Source organism: Heloderma suspectum, chromosome 5 (genome assembly GCF_057233095.1).
Source record: "Heloderma suspectum isolate Gila_16-S chromosome 5, 16-S_ref, whole genome shotgun sequence".
Lineage (NCBI taxonomy): Eukaryota > Metazoa > Chordata > Lepidosauria > Squamata > Helodermatidae > Heloderma > Heloderma suspectum.
This window is the reverse complement of record NC_139462.1, coordinates 131,957,220-131,974,177: the sequence shown is the minus strand read 5'-3', so window position 1 is coordinate 131,974,177 and position 16,958 is coordinate 131,957,220. Positions and strand designations below refer to the sequence as shown.

The 16,958-nt window shown below is 45.3% G+C and overlaps 1 protein-coding gene across 3 annotated transcripts in view; it reads left to right on the top strand.

Annotated features, from left to right (window-relative positions):
• LOC146344506 (transmembrane protease serine 11A-like) overlaps nt 1-16,958 on the top strand; it is an 84,130-nt gene that overhangs the window by 37,417 nt on the left and 29,755 nt on the right. For all 3 annotated transcript variants that reach the window (XM_084860383.1, XM_084860384.1, XM_084860386.1), the window contains 2 exons: nt 11,675-11,796; nt 13,742-13,860. In XM_084860383.1, coding sequence (XP_084716509.1) covers nt 11,676-11,796; nt 13,742-13,860 — 240 coding nt within the window. In that variant the 5' untranslated portion in view covers nt 11,675. The remainder of the gene's footprint in view (nt 1-11,674; nt 11,797-13,741; nt 13,861-16,958) is intronic.

Here is a 16,958-nt window from a genome sequence, read left to right as displayed (position 1 = left end):
TTCTCAATAATCCCAGAATGCAGGACGGAATAATGGGTTCAAGTTACAGGAAGCCAGATTCCGGCTGAACATCAGGAAAAACTTCCTGACTGTTAGAACAATATGACAATGGAACCAATGGCCTAGGGAGGTGGTGGGCTCTCCCACACTGGAGGCATTCAAGACGAGGCTGGACAGCTATCTGTCAGGGATGCTCTGACTTGGATTCCTGCATTGAGCAGGGGGTTGGACTCGATGGCCTTGTAGGCCCCTTCCAACCCTACTATTCTATGATTCTAAGATGTTGCTAACAATGGGCAGAATCCACCACAGTATTTTCCTCTGCATGTCTCATTGAAGTAAACAGGTGCACTTTCCAGCCCCCTATTCACTTCAGTAGGGCTTGCACAGGAGAACTTTCCAGTGGACTGTGTCCAATTAGAGATTAAATGCTAGGGCATCCATAGACTTAAGAACATAATAATTGCCTTCTTGGTTCAGACTAAAGGGCCATCTAGTCCTGCAATCCGTCTCCATTAACGGATAGCCAGATGCCTTTCAGAAACTTACATGCAGAATGTGAAAGTGATGGCTTTTCCCTGTAGGTTTGTCCTCGTTATCTGCTATCTTTTCCAGGAGTGGGCCATCACTATGGGTGGCAGGGCAGAGCCCCTCCTGCCTGTTGGCCCCACAAATTTGTCCCATGATAGTTCTGGCACTAAATGCTTACTGAGCCTAGCAGAACATTGAGCCCACTCTGCCCAACACAGTCTCTGGCTCGTTGGTTGTTTAACCTTGCCTGCACATGCGCAGTGGGTTCCTATGTCAGGCCATCGTCTGCTTTGGGTGTGCACATTGCACGTGTGTCCAAAATCACTCAGAAAGCAATGGGCATGCAGACAGAGACCGGGCATTTGGGAGCACTGCTCTGGCCGGTTGCCATATATGGAGGTATTGTTTTCCAATGAGGAGTCAATGAAGAGGACCCAGCTGAATGGGGAAATGGGTGCTGCTGCACCACACCTTCAGCCAGTGGTGCTTGTCTTGCTTTACTTTAACTTGCCTCAATTTGCCCTTTCTGTTCAATGGGCTTCTTCTCTGGAGCAAACCCCTTGCTACTGTGATCCCTTAGGTCTGACTATCATTAGCTACCCTGGCTTCCACCCTACCAACCCCAAAAGGCACCAGCTGCCCCTGATCTTTTCGGCATCTGTTAATTTCCCATGCAGTCACTTTACCAAGAGATGTACAGAAGGATAGGAAGACCTTACTGACATTGCCACTGATACCAAAATACTTTTTGGTCATTTTTGTGGCGACAGAACACTGAGACATCAGTTGGGGAAAAGAAATGTGGAGAAGAATCAGCTGGCTTTTATAGTGCAACGCATCCTCAGGGCAACAAGTTTGGACGATAAAGTCTGGCTGTGCAGAGAAGAATACAATTTGCTTAAGGAAAACTGATGGCATATTTGGGAAGTGATTATTTCAAGTTACGGAAATGCAGTGTTTCTTAGTCAAAGAACATCTAGGATACTGGGAAGGGTTGTGACCACCTTAAGCCACACAGATATATGGAACCACCGTATCGGTTCCCAAAGGCTAATGCATGGGTGAGTCATAGCCAATCCTGTTCCCCTCTCCCCCTTACTGTGTCCAGTTTGCAGCCCTAACAACTGTTCATGGTATTGCTGTGCAACATTTAGTGGCTGCAAGTGCAGTTGCAGTGATGCAGTGTTGTGGCAGTGTGGCATAGTGGTTTATATGATGGTGGCAGGAAAATATTACATGCTGTGACATCACATTAATGGAACACTCATCATGCCTTATCATGTGTTTGCATAGCATCTGAATAAAGATTACAAAAACTGTTTTTTACTGTGTTGCATGTTTTTGCTTAATATTCTAGCACCCTACCGCAACATTCCAGGTTGATGAATACCACTCTTTAAAAAAAAAATTATCAGATCTACGGTTGAAGCAAGACTCAGTTTTCAGACTTGCAAATCAAACATGTAATATCTCGCAAGAATTCTGGCTCCAAGTAATTAATGTGTAAAGCTATTGACCGAAATCAAAGCAGGTAACTTTGTTTACCATTGTGACACATGCCAAGTAGGGCAAATAACTCAGGTTATTTAAGGTGTTTGGGCATAATGAGAAATGTGCATTACAAATTCACAAGCTGCGCATTATGAGGTCATGAGCAATGGACTGCAAATTAACAAACACTATGCTCAGTTAATTTAAATGTGAAGTTCATAATTGTTAGAAGAACATGAATGTCAGTTTTGTTCTGCCTTGTTCTTATATCACAAAGTGCAAAGTTATTTTCTTCTGCTCAGATGGGATGGCACGTAAGCCCTACTATACTATCTCACCCATTTATTTAGCTGTGAAGATTCTTTTCCTGGAGACACTTCTATTTTCTCATTGAACCAGACACCTTGCAAGGTGGTGTGGGCAGGCCCACATCTAGGATTTACTCACAGTTGCACAACACAGATGGCTTTGTGACTCCAGGTAGCTTTGTAATCCCTTGGATGGGTCAGAGTGGAAAGTCTGTTGCTCTCCATAAAGTTCAATCAAAGCCAGGTATGCAGGTGCTGTATTCCAACACCAAGTGTCATACACTCTGGCAACATGGGCATCAGGAATTTCCTTTGTGCAAGACTCATAGTCTTCATGGTGTGCAGTATCCTGACCATGATTTTAGGCTGGCAAGAAGGCATAAAGACACTTCTGTAGTTAGGATCACCACTTTCTTCAATGGGCTGGTTCGCACATGCCATGTTCATTACTTCATGTCTGCAGCCTCAACTGATGACTTATGTCTATGAATGAGCCATGACAGATCAAATGCCAAAATGGTCCACATGCAGCTCTCCATTCTCTCTCACTTAGAAGGGTATACCTGCTGCAACACGTGCATATATAATTTAAAAGGAAAGTATGCTTCTCTTCTTCAGAAAGTGTTTTTATTATAGTGCTAAGCTGAAAGCCCTCTGGAAACAACGCTAGGCTTGACTTTGGTGGAACAAAGGAATGAGCTTCCAAAATTGGGCAATATTTTGAGAGAGGGGTGTTAAAGGGTTTGTGGGATGAGTGGGCTTATTGCTGGCAGGACAGCAAATTCCCCCCCGCCCACCCTCTTTACATATATATACACATTTATATATCAATGACGACAACATGGAGTTTCTCTTAGGGCGCAATCCTGGACACAACATCACTCTGAGACTCTGTGGGGGGAAATGCCCACCCCCCACCCCCAGCCACTGAGAGGAGCTCCTTGTTTTGCTTTGTAAAAAAAGAAAGGAAAAAATCTCCCTCCTGCCAGTAATGGTAAGCCCTTTTTAAAATGTACCCCCAATTAAATAAAAATGAGTCAGCCAAACTCACCACCTGATAGTGGGACAGTGAATAGGAGAGGAGGTTTTTTTTTTAATTCAGAACTAGCTTTAACCAAAAAAATCATGTGCAAATGTAATCAATCCATTAAAACATATTAACACAATTGTCACCTCATTCTTTTAATGAGGTGACAATTCTAATCTGAAGCAGTTTGAATGTTTGAGAACACTGTATATATGTTAGGGGAAGGTGATGATCCCAAGGTGAGAGTTGAGTCAAAAGTTCCCAAAACTGCCAAGCTTTGTGGACTCCCCTGCCATTTGCTTCAGCCTGATTCATCTCTTGAAATGTAAACATATTAAGTTGAACTTAGTTCAGGGAGGTTATTCCAGGCTTTCCAGAGAGCCCATATTTTAAAGAATTGAGTAAAATCTGCAGTGGTGTTGCCTCACCTTAAATAATTGTTCCTCCTTCAAGAACAGAACATTGCTGTCAAATAAAAACACAATAGATATTAGACCATCATTGATTTCTAAGTGACATAGACCACAGCTTCAATATTCCATATTTTGGCAAATCATATAAGATAGTTGGGAAAGTTTCCATTTTTGGACAGGACTTCTTATTTATATTAGAAGCACAGTAGGGATGACTGATGTTTATTTTTCTGTTGGTTTGCTCTGCCTTAGCACAGGGGTGTCGAACCTTTTTCAGTTCTCAGGGGCCGCATTCCAGTATGGGTTGAGCAAAAGACAAAAGGGTCAGAGACAAAATATTAAACATACCAGGAACTCGAAGCAAGGGGCATGTGCCATCCTTGTATTTTCTGAGCACTGTGGCAAAGACTATGAAGGACTGGTTTATACATGCCTTGATTTTTCACCCTCAAAATGTGATGACCTCACTGAATGTGTGAACTGACTGCTTTGAAAAGTAATATGTTGGGATCAATGAGAAGTGACATGAAAGTACTTCTGTTGGAGTTGGATCTGTAATGGCACATTCATATCATGCAGGGGTGGGCAACGTGTGGTCTGAGGGTTGTGAGTGGCCCCTATCCCTTACGGCGGCCCCTGCCATCCCCAAATCGCTGCCATCATGCCGCTGAATTGCCATTGAATTTCTATAGTGTGTGGCGGTAGTGAGGGGAAAGTAGTATTTTCCCTTTAAAACAAGTGCATAGAGAGTGCACACCTTGTTTTCATGAAAAAACATGCTTCTGGGATTGTGATTTTGCATTAAAACAAGGTGCACGCTCCCAGCATACCTTGTTTTAAAGGGAAATGCAGCTTCTTCTTGCTGCTGAATTGCTGCTGAAATTCAGTAGCAATCGTGGCAGAGGGATGCAGCCCCCGGTGGGTTCCAGGGAGGCAAAAATTGGCCCCCAGACCCTCCGAAGCTGCCCACTCCTGATATAATGGAAAGAAGGGACACATGGTCACCTATGCTATTTGACATCTACTGAAACCATTGGGAGAGTCTGTCTGATGAGTTAGAGCAGTGGTCTCCAAGGTGGGGTGTGCAAGACGATCCATTGGGGTGCGTGAACTGCCTAATGATTGAGCAGCCTCCTGCTGCCCCGATGAGCTGCCCTTGTGTGCAGTGATGGTGGAGGCAGCAGGATGGGACGGGAGCCGAGGGGGAAGCTCCAGGGCATTTCTCTCTCGGCTCCAGTCCTATCCTGCTTCTATCACGGCCACCGAGAGCAACTGCGCCAATCTCTGCCAGGCGATGGCAATCTCTGCCATGGCAGAAGTAGGGATGTATGAAACACCTATTTGGCTCCGCACAGGGGCGTCCGCGGTGGGGGGAGGTGCTCCTTCCCTCCCCCCGGAATCCTGTCTGGCCGACTCCGCTCCGCGGCCAAGCCGCAGAGCCGCTGGCCAGCTCTGGCCGCCCACAGCCGGACATCTGGCCGCTGGGCAGCCCTGCAGGGACGCAAATGGCGGCTGTCATAGCTGCCGCCATTTGCATCCCTGTATTGAGCCGTGATAGGCTATGTAAATATTTATGTAGCCTATCACGGCAGGAGAAAAACCCCAGCATACGCAAATGGCGGTAGCCGCCACCATTTGCGTACGCTGGGGTTTTTCCCCTGCCATGATAGGCTACGTAAATATTTACGTAGCCTATCAAGGCTCAATTTTGTTGTTGTTCAGTCGTTCAGTTGTGTCCGACTCTTCGTGACCTCATGGACCATAGCACGCCAGGCCTTCCTGTCCTGTGCTCTCTCACGCAAATGGTGGCAGCTACGACAGCCGACATTTGTGTCCCTGCAGGGCTGCCCAGTGGCCGGATGTCCCTGTGTTAGCATCCCTGCGTTAGCCGTGATAGGCTACGTAAGTATTTACGTAGTTAAGTTAGCATCACTGCGTTAGGCGACCCTGCGTTAGCCGTGACAGGCTACGTAAGTATTTACATAGCCTATCACAGCTGAAGAGGAGGAAGCGAATGGTGGCCGCAGGACGGCCGCCAATCGCAAAGCAGCGCGGACAGGAGCAGGTAAGTGCTCCGTTTTGTGTGCCTTTTGTGGGGTGGGGGCGGCGGGGACTTCGTCCCGCATGCCTTTCATGAGGGGGGCGGGGGCTTCGTTCCGCGATGGATTTTGGGGGGCCGAATGCACTGGCATTCGGCCTCAACGAGATCCATCGCGGACTTCTCTGACATCCCTAGGCAGAAGAAGGCACAGTTGCTTGCTCAGCCGTGGCACTGGAGCAGCTGCCATCCTGCCAAAGGAGAGCAAATTTGTTCCAAATTTGCCAACCTTTTCTGTGATGACAAGCAGCTGTCAATAATATGCTACCTAGCAGATATTTTTGAAAAGATAAACACACTTGATCTGTCTCGTCAAAATAAGGGTGACATTTTAACAATGAGTGAGAAAGTAACTGCTTTTTGAAAGATCCTCATACTATGGAGAGAGCATTTTGAAAATGGATATTTGGAAATGTTTCCATTGGTATGTGATTTTGTTGCCGAAACGATGTAAGTATGTCACCTTTAATAACTCTCACATCCGCACATTTTAAAAACTTGGAAGAGGAATTTTCTAACCTGTTTAAAAATCTTCCAAATGAAGAGTTTCAGTGGGTTTTGAACCCATTTGTTAAAAATATAAAAATGCAACACCTTCCAAATAGTTTGCAAGAACAACTGATTGTCGTTAGGGAAGATGGAAATTTACTAGCTGAATTTCAACAAAAACTTTTGCATAATTGGTGGATGGGATTGAAAAATGGGTTTTACGATTTAGCTAGCGCAGTCAAATATGTACGTCTTCCATTTGGATCTACGTATCTTTGTGAGGTGTCTTTTTCAGCTATGACAGCCATTAAAACCAAGTATTGAAATAAACTGAACTTAGAACCAGACCTTCAAATTGCTGTATCTCAAAGTGTTAAACCAAGATTTTCAAAATAATGAAGCATATTCAATCACATTGCTCTCACTAAAAAATATTATTATTAATAATATTGGGCATAAATGAAATAAATAAATACAATAATTTTTAGTGAGAGCAAAAAGCTTTTTGTACCATTAATAAACAATATTTAAAAATAATTTATTGTATTTAATTCATCTTTATCTTATGCTTTTTAATTTCTATTGTTGTGTATGTTTCATAATGTACATAATATATTAGTACAGTAGTAGATGTATTTTCCTAAAGGAAATCAACCCTGAGTGCTCATTGGAAGGACAGATACTGAAGCTGAAGCTGAAATATTTTGGCCACCTAATGCGAAGAGAAAACTCTCTGGAAAAGACCCTGATTCTGGGAAAGACTGAAGGCAAAAGGAGAAGGGGACGGCAGAGGATGAGATGGCTAGATAGCATCACCGATGCAATGAATATGAACTTGAGCACGGTCCGGGAGACAGCGCAGGACAGGAAGGCCTGGCGTGCTATGGTCCATGGGGTCACGAAGAGTTGGACACGACTGAATGACTGAACAACAACAAGATGTATTTCATTTATAAATAAATATGCATATATTGGGGGTCCATGCTCAATTTCTTTTACTGATATGGGTGTGCAATCAAAAAAGTTTGGAGACCACTGATTTAGAGCACAATGTCGTCAATATGCTGATGACACTCAGCTCTCTCTCTCCTTTCCATTTGAGCCCAGAGAGAATGTGAAGTTCCTGAACTAATGCTTGAGTGGATGGATTGGAGGTGGGCTAATAAAGTGAGCCTCAATCAAGACAAGATGGAGGTGCTATTGATCAGTAGGAGAGCTGAACCAGCAAATCTGTTCTGGAGGCAAATGCACTCCCCTTGAAGGAACAAGTTTGTAGCTTGAGAGATGCTCCTGGATAATCAAGTAGCTATTGTAACCAGCAATGCTTTCATACTGCTCTGCCTCATGTGCCCAACTGCAGTCTTTCCTGAGGAAGATAGATCTCGCTGCTGTCACAAATGGCTTGGTTCCATCCAAGTAAAATTACAGCAACTCTATGTGGGGCTGCTTCTGAGAAATTTTAGCTGGTGCAAAATGTGACAGCCAGGGCTTTGTTCAATCTATATTGGCTTCCAGTTTGTTTCCAAACACAATTTGAAGTGCTGGCAATTACCTATGAAGCTTTAAATGGTTTGGGACCAGGGGGTGTCTCCACGCCAACGGAAGGAGAAGCCAATGGTGGCTTACCCGGATTTTTCAAGGAGCCAGCTTTGGTCCACGCAGGGCTCCATGAACAAGTGCACCGCATCATTCTAAGTCCCTTCACAGGAACATACTTCTGGGTGGGGTGGATTGGATTGATCGTCATCAGACTGGCAGGGGCTGATCAACGAATGCGAGATGCTCCCCCCCCCCAGCTCCAATGCAAGAGGCTTCCTCGTCCTTCCTTACAGCTGACAGAGCTGCAAACGATCAAAGCTTCTGAGCTTCACATTAATTACTCCACAGCAAACATTAAAGAAACACAGGTGCAGACTTCTTTCTCCCCTGAAGCTCCCGATGCTGTGAACAATCAAAGCTTTGAAGCTTTGTGTTAATTACTCCCTTACAGCTAAGAAAACAGCTTCGACATAGCACTTCATAGCCTTTAGGAGAGTTGAGTCTCTGAATACTCCAAGTACCATGGCTCCAACCAGTCCCCTGCTGAAGCTCCCGATGCTGCAAAGGATCAAAGCTGCAAATTAATTGCTTCCGAAAAGCAAGGAAACAAACATCAAAAATGCACAGCTTCAACATTAAGGCTCCTAAATGTGTTATTTTGATGTATGGCAATCTTGGGAACTTCCGGAGTGCGCATTTTGGGAACAAGCCTCATTGACCACAATGGGGGGTTACTTCTGAGTAGACACACATATGTTTGTGCTGGGAAAGACAGGGACAGGAAACCAGCCCCCTTTCTAACCCGATGCAGTGCAGGGTCGAAGGTGCAAATTAGTTACTTACGAATGGCAATAAAACAAACAATGGAGAATCGCAGCTTTGAGATAGCACTTTACAGCCTTTCAGGAATTAGTGCTTTAAAATGTATTATTTTGATTGAGGGGGATCTCTGTATATTCTGAAGTGCACATTCAGGGGACAAGCCTCATTGAACACAATGAGAGTTACGTCTAAGTAGACACTAATTGGTTTGTGCTGTGCTGGCAAACACAGGGACAGGAAACACCCCTTGAATGGGGTCATGGTGAAAGGCACACACCTGGGCTAGCATACCCGAGGTAAATGCGAGGGTAAGGGCCCACAACAACTATCCCACGGAGAACCAACTTAAGGAAAATAATTGGACTTGAAGTAGTCTCAAAAAATCCATTTTTTCTGCAAAAAGCTCCAAGGTAGCTGCAGGATGGCCATGATGTCATGTGCTCTGAATGACTGCAGAGCCCCCTCTCCAATTAGGCACTTCTTGCCTCAGCTCCCCCTCTCCTTTGCCTGTTTCCTCAAGCCTCCTTCTCCTCTACACAACTTTGCCTTCTGGATCCCTGCCCTGTACTTCCCCTACCTTCTGGGACCTCTTCCAATCTTCACTTTGTCCTACAAAGCTACTCCAAAAAGGGTTTAATCTCAGCCCAGCTGACCTGGATTGCAAACGGACAGTTTTGACCTGAGGAGTTGGAATGCTATGAGCATTCCTTTCTAACACATCTGCTCAACCAGTCAGTGGCAGAAGCTTCATTGTTACAAGGGCAATACAATAACTTAGCAGTTCCTATGATAGTTGTGTAATGGCTGAGAAGCTTCACTATGAACCAGGAGGTTCACGAACCAAATCTGGCTTCCTCCATGAACTCACTAGCTGGCCTTAGGAAAGATGCTCTCTTTCAGCTTCAGTTCTCCATTTGCAAAATGGTGATACATGGGGCTGGTTTGCACAACATGGCTGGCTCACCATGAGTTATTTAACCCACAATGAGCCACGGGATGTGCCGGGTGACATTTTTAATATGCTACCCCAAGTGAGGGTTGCTGTGTCGTGTGAACCCAGCCACTGGGGGTTATTTGAGGGTTAAGCAACGCTCACACAACCCTACAACAAACCGAGGGTTATGCAAGGGTTGTTTAACCCTCAAATAAACCTCAGTGGCCAGGTTCACATGACACGACAACCTCCAGTGAGCCTGTTGTGTCATGAGAACCTGGTCTAAAACGTGCATTCTATGCAGGGTTGTTATACTGATTAAACCCGCAACCTATGAAGTGATTTGAATATTTTGAAAGTACTATATAAGCGCCTGTTGTTATTATTATTACTGACAAGAATGGATGTTATTGTGATATAAAGCTACTCCCAATTTATCTCTCTGGAAAACAAGGTATTTTTTTCAATGATCATCAAAATATAGCTACAGAGTTAACATTCCTCATATAAGAGTACCAAAGGTTATAAACTGGAGGTCCCAGCAGGCAGACCTATCCATCTTACTCCCTGATTCACCTGCTTTCTATTTGCCTGACTCCAAGCAACCAGCCTTCCTACCCAGCTGTAAATTTGAAGATAAAAAATTACTCACAAACAATGGGTTGGATCAAGACGTAGTCCTACAAAATTTGAGTAGGCCCACTGAAATAAATTGGGGTTAAGTTAGTCATGACTAAACTAAGTCCCATTGATTTCAGTGGGTATACTTGAAGTATTACTAAGTCTGGATCCAACTGATAGTTGTGCAAAAACGCCTAATTTCAAGCAAAGGCCAACAGTATGAATTCCCTATCCATAGCAATTGAAATATTTGGATCATGACATGCCTTAACAAAATCTGTGTTGAACCTTTTGCAATTCTGTCAAAATACAGAAGGGTTCAGTTTTCATTCTCTGAATGTATAGAGTATATTACATTTAGAAAAAGCTATATCCAGTACTTTAATAAGCCTGGATGTAACTGATATCCATACTAATTTTCTAGGGTCAAGCTATCAACATTTTTGTTTTGCTAAAGCTAAAAGATTTTCAGTGACTGGGAATCCACATTCTTGATGGCAATTAATAGCACTTGTAGGAGGGCCAGATCTCCAACTGATATATATATTAGCATCACTCCTTAGAAACAATAAGCTAGCATTCGAATATAAACTGGCTTTCCCCGTTGATATGGGGGGAAACACTCCAGTTTTCAAGGATCAAAGAAAGACCCCCAAAATCTCATACAAAGGGAAAATATGGACAAAACAAGACCAGGGACATGTACCAGAAAAAAGGAACTGGCCTTGCAAAATAAAGACACTTCAGTCCTATTCAGGAGTTATTCCGCACGCAATTGACAGTCATGAGGTGGAAAATACAGCTGCCTCCACCATCCACATTTTGCAGGGCGGCACATCCATAGAGGGGTGCCTGCTGTCCATGTACAGGCTCCCACTGCGATGTGCAGCCCTGATCATACAGAGTTCTAAATAACAGGGGAGCCTGCATCTACGGAAGGGAGGGCCCCCGCAACGCACGGATGGCAGCGAGCAGGGCCAGCAGGCGTGACCCGGCTGTCCCCGTTACATGATAGTTAATTGCCTTAGGGCTAATGTCTGGATAGGGCTTTGAAGGAAATGGGATCTAAGTAAAAATCGTATCAATTTCCCTTAAGTATTATGGACAAATAATTAATTGACTGGAAGACCCTTTTAAATCTATTCCCTGAATTATGAGGCCTACATTTCCAAAGAAGCCCTTACAAAGAGAGCATGTGTTCACGGTGGGCAATTAAAATATGACTGGAAATGCATGTTTTAAATTTCTGATTATTTCACCAATAGTGAGTTTAATTGCCCAGTTAGGACACAATCTTATGCATGTTTAGGCAAAAAATGTCTGTCTAGACATGCATAGTATTGTGCCTTTAACAGATTTCTGTTGTCTTTCCTACAAAGTCTTTTTGCCTGTTCTTCTCAGAATGGCTAGGTCAGTAACAAGAACGAAATATCTGGAGCCATGGATGATTGCATTGATTGTCCTAGCGGTGCTGGTGGCTGTAGCCCTCGTCATCGGGTTGCTTGTATATTTTTTGATATATGGTGAGTGCATCAACTATTATCGGTCTGTTTGCCCTGAACTGTTCTCCATTTTCAAATCCTTTTACAATTAGATCTGTGCCATTCAGGTTTGTGCTAAATGTATTATTTATTTATTTATTTATTAGTTAATTAATTAATTTCTTAATTGCCCATCTGGCCGGTCACCCAGCCACTCTGGACGATGTACAATAATACAACAGTTTAAAACAATAAAATTCCACATTAAAATATCGTATTTCTAAAAAAACCCTAACCCATCCCAAATGCCTGCCTGAACAACCACATTTTTAATGTGTGGTGGAAGCTCATTAAAGAGGGGGCATGGTGGAGTTCCCTAGGGAGGGAGTTCCACAGAGTGGGGGCTACCACAGAAAAGGCCCTCTCCCTCGTCTTCACCAGCCTAGCTGTCCTGGCTGATGGAACAGAGAAAAGGCCATCCAAGGCTGATCTTGTTGAGCGGCCCGTCTGGTGTTGCTGGAGGTGCTCCTTGAGATAGGCTGGGTCGGAACCATATAGGGTTTTAAAGGTCAAAACCAACACCTTGATTTGGCCCAGAAAACAATTGGTAACCAGTGCAACTCCTTCAGCTCCAGAGTGATATGATCACGCCAGCGGTTGCCTTTAATCAGGCAAGCCGCCGCATTCTGCACCAGCTGCAGCTTCTGAACCGTCTTCAAGGGTAACCCCACATAGAGCACATTACAGTAGTGTAGACGAGAGGAGACCAGGCCATGTACTACTGATGGGAGTAGACAGTCGGGAAGGTAGGGATGCAGCCGCTGTATCAGATGGAGCTGGTACAGCACTGTTCAGCTCACAGCTGACGCCTGAGCCTCCATGGACACCTGGGAGCCTAAAATGACCCCCAGACTGCATACCTGGTCTTTCAAGGGTAGCCGTACCCCATTCAACACTAGGCCAGCATCCCCCAACCTCCAAACGCAGCCTTACCTCAGGATATACACTGTCCTAAGATTCAAAACGGCCCCAACTTGGGGAGATACTCTTTCCTCAAGGGCCACAAACAACTACTTCGTACCCAGTCTGCTTTTATGTATGGCCACCTACTCCAACTGAACTGTTGCAAGCAGAGATGTCCATGCAGCACTCATTTCAGCTAATGGGCTCCAGACTCATCTCTATTTTCCTGTCTCTAATCTCCATGTTTGTGAAACACCCAGGGCAGGGTCGTGCCATGCCGCCTGGAGCACCGTTAGGGCTGCCAGCTCTTCTGAGACTTAGACGCTGAGATGCAGGGGTAGAGCCTAAAAACTGGTGCTAGTGCCAGGCAGATTAAGGGCAGGCAGATTAAGGGCAGGGCCTAGTGGCACTGCTGGAAGCAGAGGGCGGCACCTGATGAGTCAAGAGGAGAACATGGCAGTGTCTGGTTCCTCAGGGCCAGAATCTGCTGGAAAAGTATGTGTGTATGCATGGCAAATGACAAAACTCTCAAGCCTAGCAAAAAATAGACCACCCTCTGATTTGGCCTTTCACCTTGTCATTTTAGTCCTTTTCCTGGAGATACTGAGAAGGAGGCTAAGCCTGGAACTTTGAAATCCAACAGTCCTAAGCACTGCTTGAGGGAAACATTTCTGATTTGTTCCTCATGGAAGGGGAAGTATTTGAACCTGCCTGATGGCTACAGAGTCCAGGAACTCCACCTATCTGGGGATCAGCTTGTAGCAATGCTTATGTTCCTGGACAGTATGGGGCAGCCATGCCTCCTTCAACTCTTCCTCCCTCATGCAGAAGCACCCTGCTTCAGGGTTAAAATGTGCCTTGATCCTAACACAGGATCCTCCAGAATGTAAGGTCTTCATAGAGAACCTCTGACAATGAATGTTCAATTGTGCTACATTCTTGCAGATTGAATTGCTACCATGACCAATGTCCAAAAGGAGAAGATGAAATTGCTAACTTGTTCCCCCCCTCTTTCCCTGTGCAGATCAGAGGTTGTTCTATTACAATGCTTCCTTTAGAATCAATAATGTGCAGTACACTCCTAATTTGGAGAAACAGACCTCAACAGAGTTCAGAGATCTGAGTGCAAACATTGAGACTGTGGTAAGTGAGAATGGTTTCTTTCTATTTGTGGAAGGTCTTCTAAGGCAGGGGTGGGCAAAAGGTAGATCTCCAGGTGTTTGGGACTTCAACACTAGAAACCCTTGCCAGCATAGCCAGTGGTCAGGAATGCTCGGAGTTGAGGTCCAAAACATCTGGAAATCTATTTTCTGCTCACCCCTGTTAAAAGACTCTCCATACAATGTGTGTTTGTATTTTGTTTTTATGTATTCGTACAGGATCTTACTTTAAGGAAGGAATTGTCTTGTGAGGATATTGCTTTAGTAAGCAATACCTCAAACTAAAAGCATAAGAATTGCCCTGCTGGATCAGACCAAAGGTCCATCAATGCCAGCATCCTTCTTTCAACCACCATCAACCAGATGGCTTTGGGCCCTGAGAAGCAGGCCAGGAGGGAGTCCCCACTCTCTCATGTTTGAAATTTGTTCCAACATACTTGTAGGTGCAGATGGCTTTATTTGCCATGGAGTAAACTATCTTTTATTTTTAAGTAGTAGATTTGAGGTGGGGGTGGGGTGGGGAAGAAGAACTAGAAAAGAGCTTTCTTTGGTGCTTAAAAGTAAAAGTTTGGATTCACATCATGCCTACTTATGGATTTTACATGTATTGTGGCTTTTTTTCTGGCCATGCAGCTCAACATCATGATGTACAGAGCAACATACCTTTGGATACCATTTCATCTGCCTAAAAATTAGAAAATACATTTCACATAAAACTAATTTCAAAACATTTAACTTCAGAACATTGCTGTGTACTTTCCCTAAAGGCCTAAAGCTCTGGATGTCAGCAATGGAATCAGATAACATAATTAACTATTTGGACATTTGAATGATAGTCTTTATTCTGTCATAAACTCTGTATAAAGTCCTTTAGCGGTTGGAAAAAAGGCAGGTAGGAAATTATGGACCAGGTGGGATCATGTGAACCCCTGCCGAGAAAGTTTTTTCTTATCAAAATCCCTTTTACTTCTCTTGACATTCTCTATATATTTCTTTCCAGCAGGACCTCCACATTTACCATGAAAATTCAGTTTAGATTGGTAACTGTACCAGAGAATGAGTACTCTAAAGTAGTAGTGACCCTCCTCCCAACACACATTTGAGAATTTGGACCCCTGTGGCTATATGTCTGTTTTCAGAGCCTGAAGGTGGTGTTGTGTATGATTCCATTAGAAGAGTCTGGGAAGGGTCCCTTCTGTCAGCACACTTGGGATAATTCAGAGCCAAAGCTCATCAAAGGACCTGGTGCATGGACCAGTAACTCCATCTAGCTGTTGCATGGCTCGCACAAGACTCAGAATGACCCACTCTTGCCCAGCCCATCTTCCCATCCAGCCACCTCCACACACACACCTTCAGTTTCATTCAGCTGATTGCTATTCGCTGCTGGTAGTTATCCCAGCAGGCAATATTTGTTGGTTCATTTAAAACATGTAGATCCCAACTTTCCTGAGCAGACCTCAAAGTGGCTAACAACAATTAATATTGATTTAGCCACCTTGAACTCTCGTCGGGAAAGAAACAGATGTTTTAAATGAATAACAAATGCTTCAAAACACTAAAGGACAGCAAACAGGGCCAGCCAAGACATTTTGCTGCCTCAGGTGAAGGACAAGATGGTCCCCCCTCCCCATTCCATATACAGAAGCCAGCTGGACTGGCAGCTGAATCTTCCTTCAACACTGGTGATAGGCTAGCGTCGGGAGCCCAAGGCATACATAGCTCTGTCCTCCAAGAGACAGGAACAGCTGGCAGGGCTGAGGCGGGAGAGCACGCGCACGCTGCTGTGTCTCCCCACGCCCTCACCATGCCTTGTTCTTGTTGCTGCTGTTGCCAATTGAGGCATTGGCATCTCCCCACCCCCGCTGCTGCCATTGCCACCAAATCTCCTCTGCCCCCCTCACCTCCACTGCTGCTGCTCTCCCTCAGAGCTAGAAAATGCATCCAGTGGGGCTCTCTAGAGAGACGGACAGGCCAAAATGCCTGGCTCTGAGGGGGTCCTTCCTCAGAGCCAGGCATTGTGGGGTGTCCCTGGAAATCACCTGTATCGTTTTTTCTGGCCAACGTGGCTCCAGAGACCCCACCCTCCCACTCTGAGTGAGCCAAAGGGCAGATGGCTGCTCTGGAGAGCCCCACTGGCCGCTCACCCACTGCATTGGCTGCAGTGGGAGAGCAGGGCCAGTGAGGTTCTCTGGAGCAACCTCTGTAGTGCTGCTGGGAGGCCGGCAGCTCTGGAGAGTTCCCCTGGCTCCGCTCTCCTGATGAGGCAAATGCCACAGTAGGAGAGCAGCTGGTGGGGCTCTCTGGAGCTCCCACCTGCCCAGCGGCACTGGCCCACGCGGCAGTAGTCACACACCTGCTTGCCTGGCAGTACCAGCGGGAGGCCCTCCTGGTGCGGGGGAGCAGGGGAGTGTGCAGTCCACCACTCCTCCCACTCTACTGCCTGAGGTGGGGGATCCATTCTGCCTCATGGAAGGGCTGGCCGTGACAGCTGGTGAGCCCAGGAGGAACAGCTGGCAGGCTGCCACCATTGCCTCCTAGCATTTTCCTCCTGAGGCGATTGCCTTGCTCTGCTTAATGCAGGGCCAGCCCTGACAGCAGAATTTTAAAAGTATGAGCTTGAAGAAGGACCTGAAGGTCTACTGGGGTAGCATAGAACCCAAGTGACCTGTGGCATCCTGTGACTCAATCTTTACATTGGGCCAGCATGGTGTAGTAGTGGTGAGAGTGCTGGGCTGGGAGCTGGGTGATCCGGGAGATCCGGGTTCTAGTCCTCACTCGGCCATGGAAGCTCACTGGGTGACTTTAGGTCAGTCACAGACTCTCAGCCCAACCTACCTCACAGGGTGGTTGTTGTGAGGATAAAATGAAGAGGAGGAGGGTAATGTAAGCTGCCTTGGGTTCCTTGCAAGAGGAAAAAATGCGGGATATAAATGCAATAAATAAATAAATGATACATTTTTGTAACATATCATAACATAGCTTTGATAGATGGCTAGCTGGGGTATCTTTTAGTTTTTGGAAAATGTCAGTGGCCATTGGCTGGAAGCAATAAAAACTTACTGACTGAAAAAAAAAGTA